This window comes from Diorhabda carinulata, chromosome 7 (genome assembly GCF_026250575.1).
Source record: "Diorhabda carinulata isolate Delta chromosome 7, icDioCari1.1, whole genome shotgun sequence".
Classification (NCBI taxonomy): domain Eukaryota; kingdom Metazoa; phylum Arthropoda; class Insecta; order Coleoptera; family Chrysomelidae; genus Diorhabda; species Diorhabda carinulata.
The window spans coordinates 2,237,350-2,255,498 of record NC_079466.1 but is presented as its reverse complement, the minus strand read 5'-3'; the positions used below and the strand labels follow the sequence as shown (position 1 = coordinate 2,255,498).

Below are 18,149 nucleotides of genomic sequence, written 5' to 3'. Positions count from 1 at the left end.
CAATTATTTTTTTAACTTCTCAACAAAGTTAATTTAAATATGTATACAGAATATCACTGAATGGGTCTTAATTCGAAATGTATACTGTTTATTTGATTTCTTTTTAAATTATGAAATATATAATATATAAAATATTGTATTGTATACAAGGTGATTCATTAAGAATGTCCAATCTCTGAACTGTAGATTCTAGACCTCAAAATATGATGATTCTGCTCAACATGCCCCTTATGCAAATATTGCTAGTTTCCGAGATACGGGGTATTCAAAGTTTAAATTTAAATGTTGATTTTCGCAATAATTTTTTATGTTTACACAATTTCTCTTTGAAAATTGGCAATTTCACGTTTTTTGGCACGAGGAATCATAATTTGCACTCTAATTTAACATTGATAATAGAGGGCGCTAGTTACACTTTTTTGTGTTAGTTATATCAAAGGAAACTTTTTTGGGGCTAAACTTACAACTGAAATAATGAAAAAATATTAAAAAGCGTTAAATTCTACAAAAAAAAGTTACTCTTCTTTGATTCGTGTAACTCAATCGGTTATCGAGTTATTTGCTTCTAAAAAGTTCAATAAATTTCAATTGCTAATGCTAATGCCTTCATTTTCGACCAAATTGAAAAATCCAAAGGATTTGAATCAGGGCCTATTGGTGGCAAAGCAAACTCACTTCCACGACCAATCCATCGATGCAGAAACTGTTCGTTTAAGTATTGACGAACTTGTAAAGAATAATATGGTGGTGCTCCGTCGTGCAAAAATCACATATTTTGTCTTAAAGCGAGAGGTATATCCTCTAGTAATTCGTGTAAATGTTCTTGAAGAAAATCTAAATGAAGGGGTCCATTTAAATTGGTTGGCAGTTCAAAAGGACCTATTAAATACCCACATATTACACCACACCAAATTCTAACCTTAAACTCGTGCTGAAAATTTGTTTCTCCTTCATAGCATGTGGATTTTTAGAAATGATTATTTTTATAATTAAATATTCCTCGTCTGGTAAATGTTGCCATAAAGTGTATTAAAGTAAAAGGGGGGCAATTTGAGCATTTGCTTCGATTTTTTTTGTTTTTGCTTACAAATTTGTTACTGTTACATATTCAATTAAGGAATAATAAAATTTTTTTATAAAAAAATTAAAATTTATTGAACGTTTTAGAATCAAATAACTCGATAACCGGTTGAGTTACACGAATCAGAGAAGAGTATAGTTTTTTGTAGAATTTAACGCTTTTTAATATTTTTTTATTATTTTAGTTGTAAGTTTTTCATTATTTTATCCTCAGTTGTTATAACTCAAAATAAGTAGCAGTGACCAATTCAGTGATTCATAGTTGCCTTGGAATTTTTAAAATAGAATTATAAATTTTACTCTTCAATATCATCGATAGCTTTCTTGTTTCTGACTATGTGAATCATTTCTAAGAATTTTCTTGTATTTGATTTCGTTTCTGGAAGTCTTAAATTTTTATGATTGAATGTTTGCTTCTTGATATCTCATTTTTAGATACAATTTTATCGTATTGATGACTTCTTAATCTATTTTCGGAATACTGAGTTATCTGTCCTATATAAACACCATCACAATCATTACAAAGTACTTGATATATAATATTACTTCTTTTGTTTGGATAACTTATATCTAAATCTTATTTATTGATATTATTCTAATAAAACAAAAATAATATTCATATTGTGGATGATGTATTGATTAATATAATTATGCAAATTCTCGATGTCATATCATATTTTGGAGGAGGTCGAAATAAATCGAAACCTTTATTTTCTTCTTTGTTTCCTAAACTGCTTTTCAATAAGAACAGACCTGAAGACTATGAATAAAAAAAATATGAAAAACTATACCTACAATTACAAAAGCAGGATGAGGTTCTTCCATTGTGCTGCTAGATTTGATAAATAATTTGATATTTTAATAAGAAATACGAATACTATTTGTAATATTTAAGACCTAACAAAACCAAAATGAATTTACACATAATGTTGATTCTACTTAAGCAATTTTCTAAAATTTGTTGGTGGACGAAACTTTTGAATATGTATATTCCAATTTTTCTCCTTTAAGACTTGAATTTTTATATGAAAACCTTCAGAGGACATGAAAATTCTGGAATTTTATTCACGTGTTCGCAACCCTGAACAAACAGACGTCCAGGATCAACTAATAAATAAAATCTAGAAAAACTTTGTATTTCAAAAGTGAGTTCTTCGTTTCAAAGTTTGTATAACTTCGTATTTTTTCACCATGTGAGACAGTAAAGCATGGAACTTTGTGAAGGTTTTACAAATAAAACCATCATCAAACAGATAATAGAGAAAGTATTGGATTGTAATACTATTATAAAATGGATAATTCTTTTGCTCTGCCTCCAACTCATTCATAATTCAAAACAGTTATCAGAAATTAACTAATTGAAGCATGACTAAAGTAGAATCCCTGAATCGAGCGTTGTATATTAGTATCAAAATCTTGTTGAGCAGCGCGTAGTAATCAAATATTTGCGTTTAAAAGGTGTGTATTATAGCGATTCAGTTACAAAATTACGAGTGATGATGAAAGAGAAATGCATCAACAGCTGCAGTTACTCATACAAGCTTCGAATCAGTTAAGAATTTGAAAAATTCTCCATATTATGTGATGTTCCGTGTTACGTAGTAGACGAGTTTTTCTGGATATTAAGTCATAAGTGCAGTAAATCAGTGGTTTCAAACAATTTTCGTTATAGCAACTGTCATCCAACTGGGACCGTCCTCTTAATATCGTCAGACCATCGTGTTGATGGGCGTCCTCTACTTCTCGGTTTCCACTTGTTATTTTGATATTGATCCACCGATTGTCTGATCTTCTATCCAAACGACCTGTAGTGTTACATTTGTCACTGTCTCCTACAGAGATAAGCCTAGTGTCGCTCGTTATATTTTTCGCTGTGTTAAGTTAAAATCAGGTGAAATCATTCAATTGACTAGCGAAAGTAGTGGTGATCTTCGTGGCAATCATTTCATTTTTATCACTAGAATCAAAAATTTCAAGGCGGCGATATTTATATTAAACTTCCTTGCAATAATGGACTAATTAATGAAATCTAATTGTTTAAAAGGCATGATGCAGCTACATTTAATCACAATCATGCGGAGAGTACTCAAGCATAATTTATAATGAAAAAAGGTGAAGGAATAAGCCCCCAGCAGGATTTACACCGATGCGGTTTCTTTAAGAATTTGATGATTTTATTGTGTTGGTTTTTTGCTAGTCATGGTATAAAGAATGGTCGACGCTGAGGTCTCATCAACAGTAGTTCATTCGTATACCAACATTTGTTGGTGGTCTGCTACTGAAATACTTTGAGAAATAATGAGAAGAATGCAGTAGTTGTTCAATTTGTTATATTAATTGGACTATTGTTATAAAAGTTGTGAATATCTTGGTTTTAAATTCATAAATGAACTAAACTTGAAATTGGAAAATAGAAAATGAAACTTATTGTAGGTAAATAACAGGTGTAGTGTGAGGGATTGAATAATATGATCCTCAGATTATATCTCCCAAATTTATCAATGTAAGAATTCATTATCTATGAAAGACAACGAAAATTTACTTCACGTCTGGAAAAATTATCAGGAAATATTAATGAAGAAGCTTAGCATGAGTTTCTTCCAGATATTATTCAACAACTTAAGAAATACTAAATTATGACAAGAATAGATGAGTGGGCAAGCCAAAATTTTTCATTCGTCGAAAAAATATATTATAAAATAATATACATTATCACATCGAACTACATATTTCAATGAGCTCAAATAAATGAGATACTTCATTTATGATATACTAGATAAAATTGTCCTTTCATAGTTCCATGCCGCATTTTCATAAATTCAATGTTTTGAGTATAATCTTAACATTTTTTGAACAAGAATCACTACTACCCAATTTTTACAATCAAAAAAGATATCTTCTTATGAGGGCGGGTATTATGATCCTAAAACAAAATTTTATAGATCAACTTTCCTCCACGCTTGCTCAGAATAGATATCAGATAGTAGTGCAAAGTCTGACGGTATCGGTAAGTTTCTATATTAATCATAAGCGCATCTTGAATAAAGATTAGTCTCCATAATCATTGTTGGTGACAAGGTGCTCTCATTTTTTGAGTGCTCCCAACTCTTTCACATGTAACCTAGAGAAACTGGTATTAATGAATACGATGAAAGTTTATTTATTATTATAAATATTTTACATCAATATTTCGTGAGACTGAAATAAGTTTTTTTCTGAATAAGGTGATAATATTTTATCGCCCCAAAATATAGAGAACGGTTGTTCTTCAACATATTTGGATTCGTAGCCATTTATATGAAAAGTAAAACGGAAATTAATTGTATACGACAAAAAGATCCACCCACGCAGTGAATTTATAATTTGATTGGCAGGAGCTTGGGTAGTACAAAAGTCGTGTTAAGGGCTCAAGTGATTATCGAAACATGTGTTTAAAAAACGCTCCAATATTTATGGTATTCACTGCTTCTGCCAATGCAATTGAATATTGTTTTCTGTGCTCTTTTTACTAGTTGTTTTAAATGTTTAAGTGTGCAGCTTACCCATAGTACCTCCATAACTAAGCAGCTGACTTTCAAGCTAAGTATGATGCCAATATTATTGATAAGAATTTCAACCAACGTCCGCACCATTATTACTCATATAGTTCAACTATCGATATCAACAGCTTATTATGACTTTCATAATCGCAAATTACCTTCCTGACTATGATGCTTCAATTAAGTATATCGATAATACGTAGATTATTTTCAAGCGAAAATATCGAATGGATTCATTTCCAATCAATATAGACTTAAATAGGTAACGCAAACTATGACATATCAATAGACAGTAAACAAGAAAGTATTTTCAAGTATTCATTGATAATTATTATTGATGATATTTATTATTCGGAAATAGCATTATTCTGATCCGTCATTGCTCAAAAAATATACTCAAAAGCATTGAGATTTATTATCTGTTATTGTATATTTTAGTCAAAAAATATTATTTCAAACAATATACTAGACTAAGTATACAAATCGTAGTTTATTGTTATCGATTTTGAATAAATAAACAGTAGACTCTCATTTCCATATAATCAACATATTAAAAGGGGTAATCTGGTGCCTTGAATAAAACTTTGATCTTCGAATGTTTCAATAATTGTAAATTATATTTATTTGTTAACTTCTTCACCATATGTTATAGTCAATAGGATTATAGGCTTTTTTGTTAGATTTTTTTACGGAGCTATCATGTATGTTTTGGTTCCCTACTTTGCACTTTTCCACCTTTTTAAAGCTCCTTCCTTGAAAATATATTCTTTAGTAGCTAAAAATTCATTTTGCAATAGCTGTGTGTTTGAAATTTTCTCTTTAATTCAATATTCTATTCTCGTATATCTATCTATCGATATTGTGATTTTTTAGTATTCAAAAACTCGATTTCATAAAAATGTGCTGGTGTTATGTTAAGATATCGTCTATTTCAAGGGTGGGCTTCATAATTTAAAGCTTATACCTCTCCTGTGGTATCCTGTTCTAGTTATTGTAAAACTGAAATCCCTGTTTATGAGCTGAATGTTTTATCTGCATATTCACTTATTTTGAATAATCGGTTCGATTCAAACGATATTAAGTACATTCAATCTCTATCAAGAACTTTCATTCTCATAAAAATTAGTTCATCGATAAAGACATCAGTTTTTTAAATAAACTGATATTTTCTTCTTCTTCTTCTTCTTTTTCTTCCTTTTTCAATAGGACCAGGTCCTGTTCAATCCTGTACGTTTGCCTCTCTTCCTGGAACTTCCTAAGAAGCTGAACTCCAGCTCTCGTACCACCTCTTTGGTGGTCTGCCTACAGATCTGCGTATATTCGGTCTCTTTGTTTTAGCCCACCTTGCCCATCTGTCTACGTGATCCATCCAGAATCTTTTTCTTGCCCTGACCCATCTCGCCACATTCTGTACGCCCAATTCCTCTCTTATGCCATCACTCCTTATTCGGTCCCGGCATATGTGAGGAAAGGTCTCACACACGTTTTATAGATTCTGGTCTTGCTCTGTGAGCTCATCGCTTTGTTTCTCAGACAGCCGCTGACTTTTGATGCTTTCATAGCTTATATTCGTGCTTCCTCTGTCAGGTTTCCTCACCAGATATAATCAATCCCAGGTAATTGAATCTTGATACCTGCTGTATCATTCCGCTATCGACTGCCAATTTGCATCTAATAGGATTTTTTGATATTACCATTGATTCTGTCTTGTTGAGTGACATCTTCATTTTCTGCTACAGCAATACCATCGTCTACATAAAACAATAACTTTGAGGAGCGGTGACGCATTCTGTATCCTGCTTTGTTGACGTTCTCGATCATTTGATCCATTATGATGTTGAATAGGGTTCGGCTAAGACTGTCTCCCAGTATTAATTTGAACTTTGTCAGAGAGTCCTCCTTTAGTTTTAATTCTTATTCTGGTTCCGGTATAAAGTTCTTTGATGATTTGTTGGTACTTATAGTCTATGTGGTTTTTCTCGAGACTCCTAATCACGTCTCCCAGGCGTATTCTATTAAATGCTTTGGTGAAGTCAATAAAAACAGACAAACATGCGTTTATTGAATTCTATCGACTTTTCAACCAACTGTTAAACTATGAATATTGATCTATTGGACCTGAATCCTTGTTGTTCTTCGGAAGTCGGTACCTTATTCCTTATTTTATTTGCCAATATCTTGGTAAAAAGTTTAAAAACCGAACAAAGCCAAGTTATATTCCTAAAATTATTCGGGTCCCTTTTTTCTCCTTTTTTTGGTATTGGTAGGGATATACTCGATTTCCATTCATCTGGTATAGTACCAGTTGTTATAATCTTCTGGAATAGTCGCGTGAGTTCTTTTTGTAACTCTGTTCCTCCGTACGTATGTTTATTGTTTATATTATCAATACCAGGCGTCTTCCGGTTCTTCAGTTTTTTTGTTGTCTCCTGAACTTCCTCCAAACTGATATTTTGATAACTAATTTTCATTCATATATATTATATACAGCAAATTTTCTTCTCTACTTATTCTTCCATTTGTCAGTACAGTACTTGCTATGTTTTTCAACATAATATGAGAAAATGAAAATCTGATAATCACAATCACAATGTTGGTAACATGAGAAAGAATTTTGATACATACATTCCAAATACCCCTCCTGTCAACTATGTAACTTCCTTTGGTTTATGTTCAAATTGGGTTTTTTTCTTGCCGCATAGCATTTTAGTTCCAACATTTATATGAATTAGTTACTAATTAAGAATCAATTAGAATCAATTGATTGTCAAAGGATCAGAAAGAGAGTTGATAACACTAAATTATTTCCATCAAGCTAATTGATTTTTATTTCTTTTCGTTGCAGGATCAAGGAAAAGTAACAAAAAACTCTCCTCAATGCTTTTTGGTAACGAAGACAATGACGGTGAGCAAATATATTTTATATTACACACCTAAATCCAAAACTTGATCGATAGAACATCAAAGTTTGCACATCCCTAGTAATACCTATATGAGGATCAATTAATTTTTGAACTTATTATCTTTTATTGGTATTATGGAACAGCAATAGGTGAAAAGTCTTTTTGGTTCGAAAGACGACGATGCCAAGATGCACTTATCAAGCGAGTGAGGCAACTCTTATTAAATCCGCAACAGATTCAAATTTACATGATCAACTGTGGAAAAAATTGTTGCTTGTAGTGTGTCAACGATTTTCAGCAGACAGTACAACCACCAGCATTAACAAAATTCCAAAGGTCTGTCAAAAAAGTTATGCTCGCGGCTTACTTTCGTAGTATAGGATGAGTAAGAGCAATTAAACTTAAACATCAACGTACACAACAGTAACAGTAGTTTTCGTGGTTTCCAAAATATATAGCGTCAACTATGTATGGAAATCTGAAGAAATATGGATTATTTCGAACTTTAATTAGTTTATATATTTGGAATAAATATTCCACTAAGTAATTAAAAATACGTACATTAGAGGCTTCCAAATGGAACCCAATAACTTTTGTTTTGATGACCCAAACATCGTTCTTTTGCCGGTATTCGATTTAAGGGCTTCTCTGAAACTAAGCTCCAATATTAGGTAGAACATCTATCAGCTGATTGTGGATCTTAATCCAGAACAAAATTTTCATCACAGTTCTCTTTCCGGTAGAAATTTAAAAAGTTCTATTCTTCAAAGAATCAATCATGGTTTTTACCAGACTACTTCTATCAGTGAACGGGATGCTGTCAGGTTGATCCGATCATTGGTGCTCGAAATCTATTTAGTATATGTAATGTTTTTCTTATTCATATATTTATACTATTTCTATAGGTGGGGTGAATTAATAAACACTGTCGGTTAATTATTTAATTCATTTAAACACTTACATTAGACTCAATCAATTTAATATAAAAATTAACTTATTACTAATACTTCGATCCGTTCATTACGACTTAATTATAAACACTAAACAAACTCGTTCATATATCCAAAAGAAACTTCTTAAAAATTCTAGAACGTAAACAAAAAAACCAATAAATTATAAGACCTTCCTTGTAGTTAGTTTTAAAAAAATAACATAAAAAACTCGCCGCTGCTTATAAAAAAATATACATGAAAGGCGTTGCCAAATTTTTGAATTTCATTATAACCTGACAGGACCGGTTTTATGGCCCATATCGTGGACGAGTTCGCAACATTATTATATTCAGTAATATTGTAATTTGAAGTAGGATTAACTTGATAAAAATACGACAGTTGGTTTCTTCTTACATATATTTTTTTTTCAAATACAAAGATGCCACATCCAATTTTTCTACCTCGGTATAAATAAGAATAACCGTCAGAAACACTATATAAAATCGACGTTTTGAATCCAACAAAATTATTCTCATTACTGTATCTACAAATAAAAATCTGCTATCGAAACTTAAATATCAGGTATAAATGTGCAATCATATAAAATGTAATTTCGAATTGTATCTGAGGCACATTATACTGAATTTTGATTTTGGAATAAAAGATTTTATTCTTATCAAGGAATTTCATAAAAGCTGATTTTGTTTCTATCGATTTGTTACAAATTTATGGGTGAATTTGAAGCTCGCTTGATGCAAAATTATTTTTTCCCTTTAATGCAAAATATTCAGGATTAGGATTATATATATTAGTGGTGTTCATCCATTTATTTAATTTATTCGGTCTCAAACAAATATTTAGTTTTTCAGTCTCATAAATTAAAGTTGATCTTGATTATTTAGTAATGACAGTTAATTAAAACTAATATCTCGTAAAATCTCTTGTATATAGAGTTTTAACCGCAAAATCGAGAAATGCAAAGATCTCAAAATGATATCTAAAAGGCAATTTGGGAGTTGTTAGTAGTGGTTAGTCGAGTGGTGCAAGTAACAATGTCGATGACAGCGCACGCTGGTGGCGATTTATGGCGCTATAACTCCGAAGTTCGGGCCCTGGAGCCTTTAGGGCCCGTTACGGATGTTTCAAAAATATTTCCGGATAGTCCTTTACGAAGGTTCCGCAAAGTAATGTATTAAATTAAAAAATTCAACCATATCTCGTATATTCGGACGAAATATTTTGATAAATTGATGGAAGAGTGACTTTTTAATGAAAAAATTGGCTCACAGCCAAAAATATTTTATTTTTCACTTGATCTTCTTTGAGCTCCACTTACTTAGTCCTACGAGATTCCAATTTCTAAACCATTAAAAAAATAATGTTCAAAGGAGTTAAAGACAAACTGTTGTTACTTATGCAGTGATTATGAATTTCTGTTTGCTGTTAATGTTAATCAATTATTTATTCATTACAAATTAAAATCCGTCCAATGCATTCAAACTGTTATTAGAGACTTGATTATCAAAAAAATTTCAAAATCCGTCCACGTTGGTTGAAGGCTAAGGTTAAAAATTAGAAGGATAGTTTTTAGAATAGAAAGTCAAAAAAAGAGCATTCTAGACGAAGAAATATACGAGTATAATAGGATGGGTGAGTTGTCTACCCAATAGGTTCAGTTTTCAGGTATGGAATATTTTTATTAAATATTATTCGTCCCCTGACTGAATTCGCATTTCCAATATTCAAAGAAATAAATACAATTATGCATAACTTAGGAATTGATATTCAAATTTGCCTTCAATGTTTTCGAGTGGATTTAATTCAGTCAGTAATAAAGCATTAGTTTTGTGTATTTTGATTTTATACTCTATATAAAAACTATTATTTAAAAAAAAAACCACGAAACAGTAATAATATTGAAGATAACTATAGAATAGCAGCTTTCTCAATATAAACGTACAAACTAATCGTAGAATTGGAAACAAAATGTGAAGATTGAATCAATAGAGCGCAACCTTATTTCAAATATCGTCGTAATAAATTCAGTAACGTTCGAACGAATGGTCCAAAAAGCAACGCGTGCCCGTATCCGGCCGTTGACAGTCAACAATATGTAATACCTGCTATCAAGATTGCTAGATTATCCAGATTTCCTTCACATTTGTTTCACTTCCAATTTATTTATAGCCGTTGAATGTGTTGGGTGCTCTGGATGTGTGGGAGATAAAAAAACCTGTTGGATTCTGTGCATTTGAAGTAATAAAATGTTTATTGTTAAGCAATATTCCTACATAAATATGTGAGTGTTTTTTTAGATATTCGTTTGAAATAAATATTATCGTGTTTTGTATCATCTATTTGAATAATGAGAAAAATTTCTAAATCGTGAATATTACAAAGCTCAATAGAAAACGGAGTACTGTAAACAAACTGAATACAGATGAATTTGAGATTCTGTGAGTTGAAGTATACTGTAACAAATTAATTGAAACCTTTGTTAATAAATAACATAAATACATCACTATTTATGTTGTTTTCGAAGCGAAATAATTGGAGCTCAACAAATAAAATTAGCATTGATTAAAATGTAGTTTGTGAAAAACTGATATCTTTATTGGACTCTTCACATAGAATAAATGAAGTAAGAAAATTGGTTTCATCTTGTTTTTCTAGTTTGATTTATTATCGAACAAGTTTTCATTTCCGAGCTTGAGAAAATATAGCTTCTTTGTTTCTCATCTGATACGATATGAAATGAAAATGTTGACCGAGCGTCATAAAGTGAATAAATAAACTACAACAAACAAATAATGAAACAACTTGGTTAAGCAGATCTACCAGCTGCGAAAGTATACCATAAACGTATGAGAGAGAAGATGATAAGAGACACTTTGGATCCGATATACATGAAAAAATCAGTTGGATGAATAATTTTATAAACGTTAGATCAACATTATTGTTACCGAGAGAATGAATTCATCTGCCATTTAGCATTCCATTCACTAAGTTCAACTGAGGTGGGTGTTTTTATGATATTCACAATTTCATCACAACGTCATGAAGACTTGGTCTTAAATTTTCATTGCAAAAATAAGGATAAAACGCTGGGCCTGCAAACATGAGAGAGAGATAAATAACCAATAATCCTAATACAATTTGATTGTTTGTGGAAGCAGGTGAATTATTTTCATGTTCCATCTTTCAATTCAGACAATATAGGAATTGTAACCAGTAGGTATCTCTTCTCTGGCTCCGGAGGAAGACAAACCAGCTGTTGACCAGCTGGTTGAAATATTTATACTGACGTGGGGAAAGGACGAACTTAAAGTGTATAAAATCAGCGTTTTTCCATATTTGGATGCAAAAAATTTCCAAGTTCATTGAGTTTATAGAAAAGCTTTCAAAAACGATCATTTCAACTTTACGAAAAATGTTATTTTTGATTCAAGCAGAAATTTTTACATGGTACATTACCTATCATATGAGAATTCTCGGAATCCCTGGAATTCAAATTATACAGACAACAAAATGAACAAAAAAATGATGTGAATCCAAAAACTGCATTCATATGTTTTTATTTTGATAATTTCAATATTATTAGATGTATCTATCATTGTCGGACATAATAGAAATTTTCTGCACATAACTAGAGTATAGATAGCCATTTGTGTACTTCAATCCCCTTCTATATACTCCAGGCTCGTCCAATTGCACTTATTTTTTTTTTTCAAGAAGACTTAATTCGTCGCAATCTTTATGGGATATATACAGAACAAAAAGTGCCCGTTGCAGGAAATTGATGGTGGGATTAATTGTTCCACTACAACAGTTTTTATTCTACATTTGGCCCAGGTACCACATTCGGCTTTAAAAATGAAAGAAGGCTCTGTTGCTCAACAGTTAAATTCAATACCTAAAAGCCTTAAGCTGGATATGATTTTGTGACTGGGTTTTTAGAAAGAAATCAAGGTATTAAAATTCATAAATCGGAGAGAAAAACTATTGATATGAATCGGAATGATGTAGTGTCATATTTCAACCTTTTGGATACCGTTTTAAAGGATAATGAATTTTATGGTCTCCAACTGAATAATCATCCTGAAGAACGTCGACAGAGAGGAAAACTGTAGCGGTGATAGTCTGTTGCAGTACCAAAGTCCTGTTAGCATCATCAAGGCTTACATATCTGCGAATATCTTTACAGGTTGGCTTGAACAACGTTTTATTACTCGAAAACCATCTTGTAAGGTCCTACTAATTGTTGATGGACATGCATTGTATTGTTCGGTTGAAGTTTTTGAACTAAGCGAAGCAAATGACATTACTTTTTTTTACTTGCAAGCCATACTACTCATTACCTCCAACCTTCAGACAGATCTTTTTTCAAGTCCTTAAAATGGTATTTTCATGAACAATGTCTTAGTTGGCTTAATAATCACCAAGGTCGAGGATTACCCAATCACAATTTGGCACTCTTTTGACAGAATCTTGGGGAAAATCTACGTCTCCACGGAACGTTTCTACTGGGTTCACCTCTACTAGAATATATCCATTTAACCCATCTATGAAGAGCAAAAGGACCAATACAACCTAACGTTTCTAAAAAAAGTCAAAGAGCAGAACTATTGGATCGTGAGTCGAAGTCATTCCAATCAAAATCTGTTACAGACACTATCGATATTCCTTCTAAATTTCTTCAAGAATTGAGTCCAGTCCCAAAAATTGACGACAATGCAAGGAAACGTGCAACACAAGGAGCAGAAATGCTAACTACAAAAGTTTCAAAAATAACATAAAATAGAGAAGGAACAAAATTAAAAATGCCAATTTTCGTTTTTATAAAAAGAAAGCAAAATCAACTTAATAAAAATATAAAATAGATTTGGATAGTGAAGATTTAGGTGTAGTGAAAACTACTATCAAACCTAAAAAATCGAAGATTGGTTTCAGTGTAATTAACTGTCTCAAATGGATCCATGAAAATTGTACTCCTTTTGAAAATACTTGCGACACATGTAAAAAAAAAGGAAAACAAAAAGTCTGACGGCAAGGAAAATCGAAGCTAGGGGAAAGGAATAGGAAAAAGGACGAAAAAATAATATGTTCATTTTATACTACTTGCTATTGCCATCTGAGACGAATGAGTCGGATAAGACGGTCACTAATTTAGTTTAATAAAAGTAAATAACTAAAATGTTGATTGATAAATCGTAAGCCAAGTTCGTAAAACCAAAGTTGGTTAATTAAGGATCAATCAAACAGTTACATGAAATTCTACCTTGAAAAAATACGGCCCTTTCACCATGAATGAGTTGATAAAAACGGAAATTAACATGTAACTGTTGAAAACTGGAGTTTGTTAGATTTGTTAGATTATATTATTATTATAATATAATAGTGCGGCCCTGGTTTTTATCGAATTTCACATAGGTTTAGGTAGTGAAGGCACTTTCTTAGATTGTGATAATAGTATACAAATACCCACTCCATCCTTTAGTGGTCCTTCTTAATTCCCTTAACAGAAGAAAAATGAGATAGACAAATCGTGTTGAATTAAAAATAGTGAACTTTCTACTAGACAGCAAAGTAGATATACTAAATATTCTCCAGCAGAGCTGAAATTGAAAACGCGGACACTAAAATGTGGCAATCAATTCTTCATACTACTATTTGCAAAAACTACGTTATGCTTCATTGCGAAATACTTTTATCTTCAAATTTGTCGATTGGTTGATATTATTTCATTTGAGAAACTAGCAGATCTTAAAAAATAATGCGATTTAGGATAAAATGATAATTGAACAATCATTTCTCGATCCAACGACCTAATCTCCCCGTAAGTTGTGTATAAAACAGTAGCTGTCGGATTTTAACACTGCGGTGAGATAAGAGGGACATAATAATGTAGAAGGGACCTCCACAAGAACGGCCATCTAGATTGTAGATGCTAATAGAATGACCGCTGGCCAAGCATCGCCCACCCTTCGTTGTAGACTCACTCTCGCCGAAACCGCCGACCGGAAGCAAAAACATGCAAAATGGATATATTTCCTTTTTGTTCTCCTAAACTTATATGGGAATTCTACTAGATAGGGACCGTGATACCACGAGCGGTCTGTAATTGAGAATTGTGTGAATTGAATCTGACTATTTCACTGAAAACATTATTATCACCTAATTCAATCGTTGAAATAGTATGAAAACTGGCGTTTAGAAATCACTTGCTACTTTGATTGAATAGACGACAACACTGTTCATATTTTTATATATAATTCAATTTATATTAAGTCTATGAATATACAGTCACCAACATTCACAACAATTTTTCAAATTCTTTTGATGATACTTTGATAAAGTAAATACTCAGATAAAAAAATGAGAACTTACGGCTGATAGACTTAATGAACTGAAATAGAATCATAATTGATGAAATTTTAGGTGACTAATTCCACATCGGTACGATTTTGTTGATGAATGAGTCAACACGTACCTCTTTTTTAACTCGGTTTTTTGTTTACAAAATCATTAGTATCTGGCCAAACTCTTCAAATTTTGGATATCTTAAATAGTATTACCAAATGATTTCAACCATCAACCAATCACAGTAGCTTGGCTACAGTAACCAAAATTGTACCCAAGAAAGCTCAAACACCAACATAATTTCCAAGCAGAAGCCAAGGTATCGTAATAAATGCTGTTCAAGACGTTGTCTTTTTTGACTAAATCAAGGTAATCGGAGAAATCGTAAAGTAATAACATCCGCCTCCAGCATTTCTAACTTTCTAACCACAGAATATGTATTACCTATCTTAAGTATCAGTAGTTAATTACTCAATGAAAAATCATCAATCTATTACAACCAAAGAACAAACCATTCCTAAAAGTAGACTCATCACACTTGCAAAAAAACTATAACTTTCCAATGTTTTGCCTCTATCCCTAATTCAACTATAGAAACTGCACTCAAGAATGAAATTGTGTTACAACTTGCCTCTAGGTCCTTTATCTAATATGGGTAGTCAGAGGATGAATCTACTCATATTTCATATTTTCCGACGATCATAATAATCATACATAAAACTCAAGATTTTTAATATTCAGACTAGAATGCTTTCTGCGTAAGATACTGGTCACACTGCAGATCCCCGTTAAAATCCACTAGTAGTATTCTGTAATCATTCTCAACCTTCCAGTGATAGCTATGAAATAGAATGTTCCTCCTCTATTCCTACCCCAAACCGATGATCATGCTTGTGATAAGGCGCCTTCAGTTACATAGCACAACTCCTTCTATACCAGTTACCGTTTATCCAATAACACTACAAACACTTTCCTCCTCCACTGCCACTCTTATAAAATCTTAAACCATCCCAAATAAGAAATCCAAAATTGATGACAAAAACTTTTGAGAAATAAGCCCCATACCTGGTAAAATCATTGGAATCAAGTATTATTGGATTAGTATCTTAATTTGTAACTCGTTTTTTATATCCATACTCCCAAAACTCTTCAACTCATATATTATTTCCATAATTGTAGAATGTGACTATAAAAAATTGAAACTGGGCTTAGTGTTTTCTAATACAAATAAATTTAGTATGCATTTATAAGATTTCTACCACTGTTATTTAAAAACGTAGTGAAATATATAATGTAGACGTTTATTTAAGTTTTTGGAGTATTAGCATTCATTCAAAACCAATTGTTGTTTAACTTGACTTCGTAACGCCACTGTCCTCTCAGTTCCATTAATCCAACAATCACAAAAAACATAAAACTTTTAAAACATTAAACTTTTAAAATAAGAAAAACAAATTTCTTGATAATTTGAATATGTGGCTAAAGAAGTAAATCTTACGGCACAAGATGTTTTTATCGTTTGAGTCTTTTCTCGAGTTCCGCAAGGGAGGAACGAGGGTAAAAACCCTGTGCATGTAGATTAAAAGACGCCGCAACGAACCACACCGCTAAGTTAAATATCGTCCCGCGCCCCCTGGGCAGTGCCGTCTCTTTAAAAGTGACACAATCCACTAAAAATATTTAAAATTTTTGTAAGAAGAAAAAGCCACTCTATTTTAACAGTCATCAAATTGCTACTAGAATCCCTTTATGGAGTTTCTAATTTGTGCGTTTAGCAGTAGGGTGTTGAGAACAAATTAGCACCAAACATTATCAGTTTTCCTGTGATACCACAATTTCTAGTACTCTATTACTGATTCCAATAACAAGTTTTGCTTTATCTGTTCTTGTTTGATCCTATTTCATCTCCAACAGATTCAACACAGTATGCAGCTTGCTTCGCTTTTTAATTCAAACACAATTTTCGTTGATAGGGAAAAATTTTATGATTACTAATCATGATGATACAACAACAACAAAATGTTTTTCATTTATCATATTTATTTTGACATAGATTGTAATAAAAGTTTGAAATCAAGGTTAACGGTATTAATGCGAATTTGATCCTCAGACTTTTAAGTGCATTTTGAACTCCCTAGATGCAACCAAGAGGTTTGTGACGGTACAAAATGATATAATGTTGTTATAATCACTATAATATACTATTTCCAATTTGCTCTGTAATTAATTATAAATGGAAAGTGGTAAATCAAGCAGAAACTGCACAATATACGAAGATAACCTAGATGCCTTAAATATAACAAAATCAAAAGTGTCGCGAGGCACTTGATTCCAGACATTAGAGTAAGGCTATACCTGGATATTATGAATTAAAAGAAAAACTTCAAAGCAGATGGGCTTAGATATACGCCGTGAGAAGAAAAGCCAGTTATGGTTATCGATTGAATTGTTAACAGATGCCAAATATCAGAATATGGTGAAACAGAAGTAATTATAAAAGAAACGAAACGATTTAGCTGAGGATAAATGGAAAGAAAAAACTAAAATCTTATATTCATGTATTACTTGATCTGGAAATCCATTGTATTTAGCAATGAGCATTGAGTATTGGCACAAGACTCTATATGGAGAGGTTCGATGGACAACTATTGCTAATAGTGTAACAGAAACGATCGATCATCTGCTCTACCAGTACCCTGCCTTAACGGAAAACCGACGTTAGGAAACGATACGATATATTGTCTCGAAGAAGTAGCAAAATTCTAAAAATAATGAAAAGCTACATTCTAGTTTGGAAATATTTAGAAATTTAGCTATAAAAGTAAAATAGAGCGGAGGGTGATTAAATATTTAACTAAATTCCCAAATTGAGAACAATAACGGATAACACAATGGGCCTCAAGTTGTGAACCAGGACCAATGAGGGTTGACGTTACCCAATCTAGAGATGCTGTTGATATAAAATGATTTCTTTTCCATAGTTTTGGTAGCTTAATATTTGATTAGTACAAAATAAGCGTCTAATTAGCTAGATATTCAAGTTTGTTCCACTGGTTCATCCGTTTACAATAAATTTAGTCATTCGAGAATCAACTGAATCTGATTATCTTTACCCAATAGAATTTAGAATAAAACCAATATCAAGCTTATCTTAACCGAGTGTTTATAATATTTCGAAAAATTTATGTAAGTATAGTTTTTGTTCTAATAAAAATCCCTTCCATATTCATATATTTTTTCTAGTTTTCCTGTGTATACTGTATATTTAGATTTATTTGGGTATTTGTTTTTTAGTCACTTCCAAGCCTGTGTCTACAAAATGACTATAAAGCAAG

The 18,149-nt window shown here is 31.9% G+C and overlaps 1 protein-coding gene across 2 annotated transcripts in view; it reads left to right on the top strand.

Annotated features, from left to right (window-relative positions):
* Positions 1-18,149, top strand: part of LOC130896191 (homeotic protein proboscipedia) — a 94,088-nt gene that overhangs the window by 41,305 nt on the left and 34,634 nt on the right. The window contains exon 3 of one of the 2 annotated variants that reach the window (XM_057804107.1): positions 7,465-7,524. The exons of the other annotated variant lie outside the window; for it this stretch is intronic. Within the exon in view, the coding sequence (XP_057660090.1) occupies positions 7,465-7,524 (60 nt within the window). The remainder of the gene's footprint in view (positions 1-7,464; positions 7,525-18,149) is intronic. 2 annotated transcript variants of the gene reach the window in all.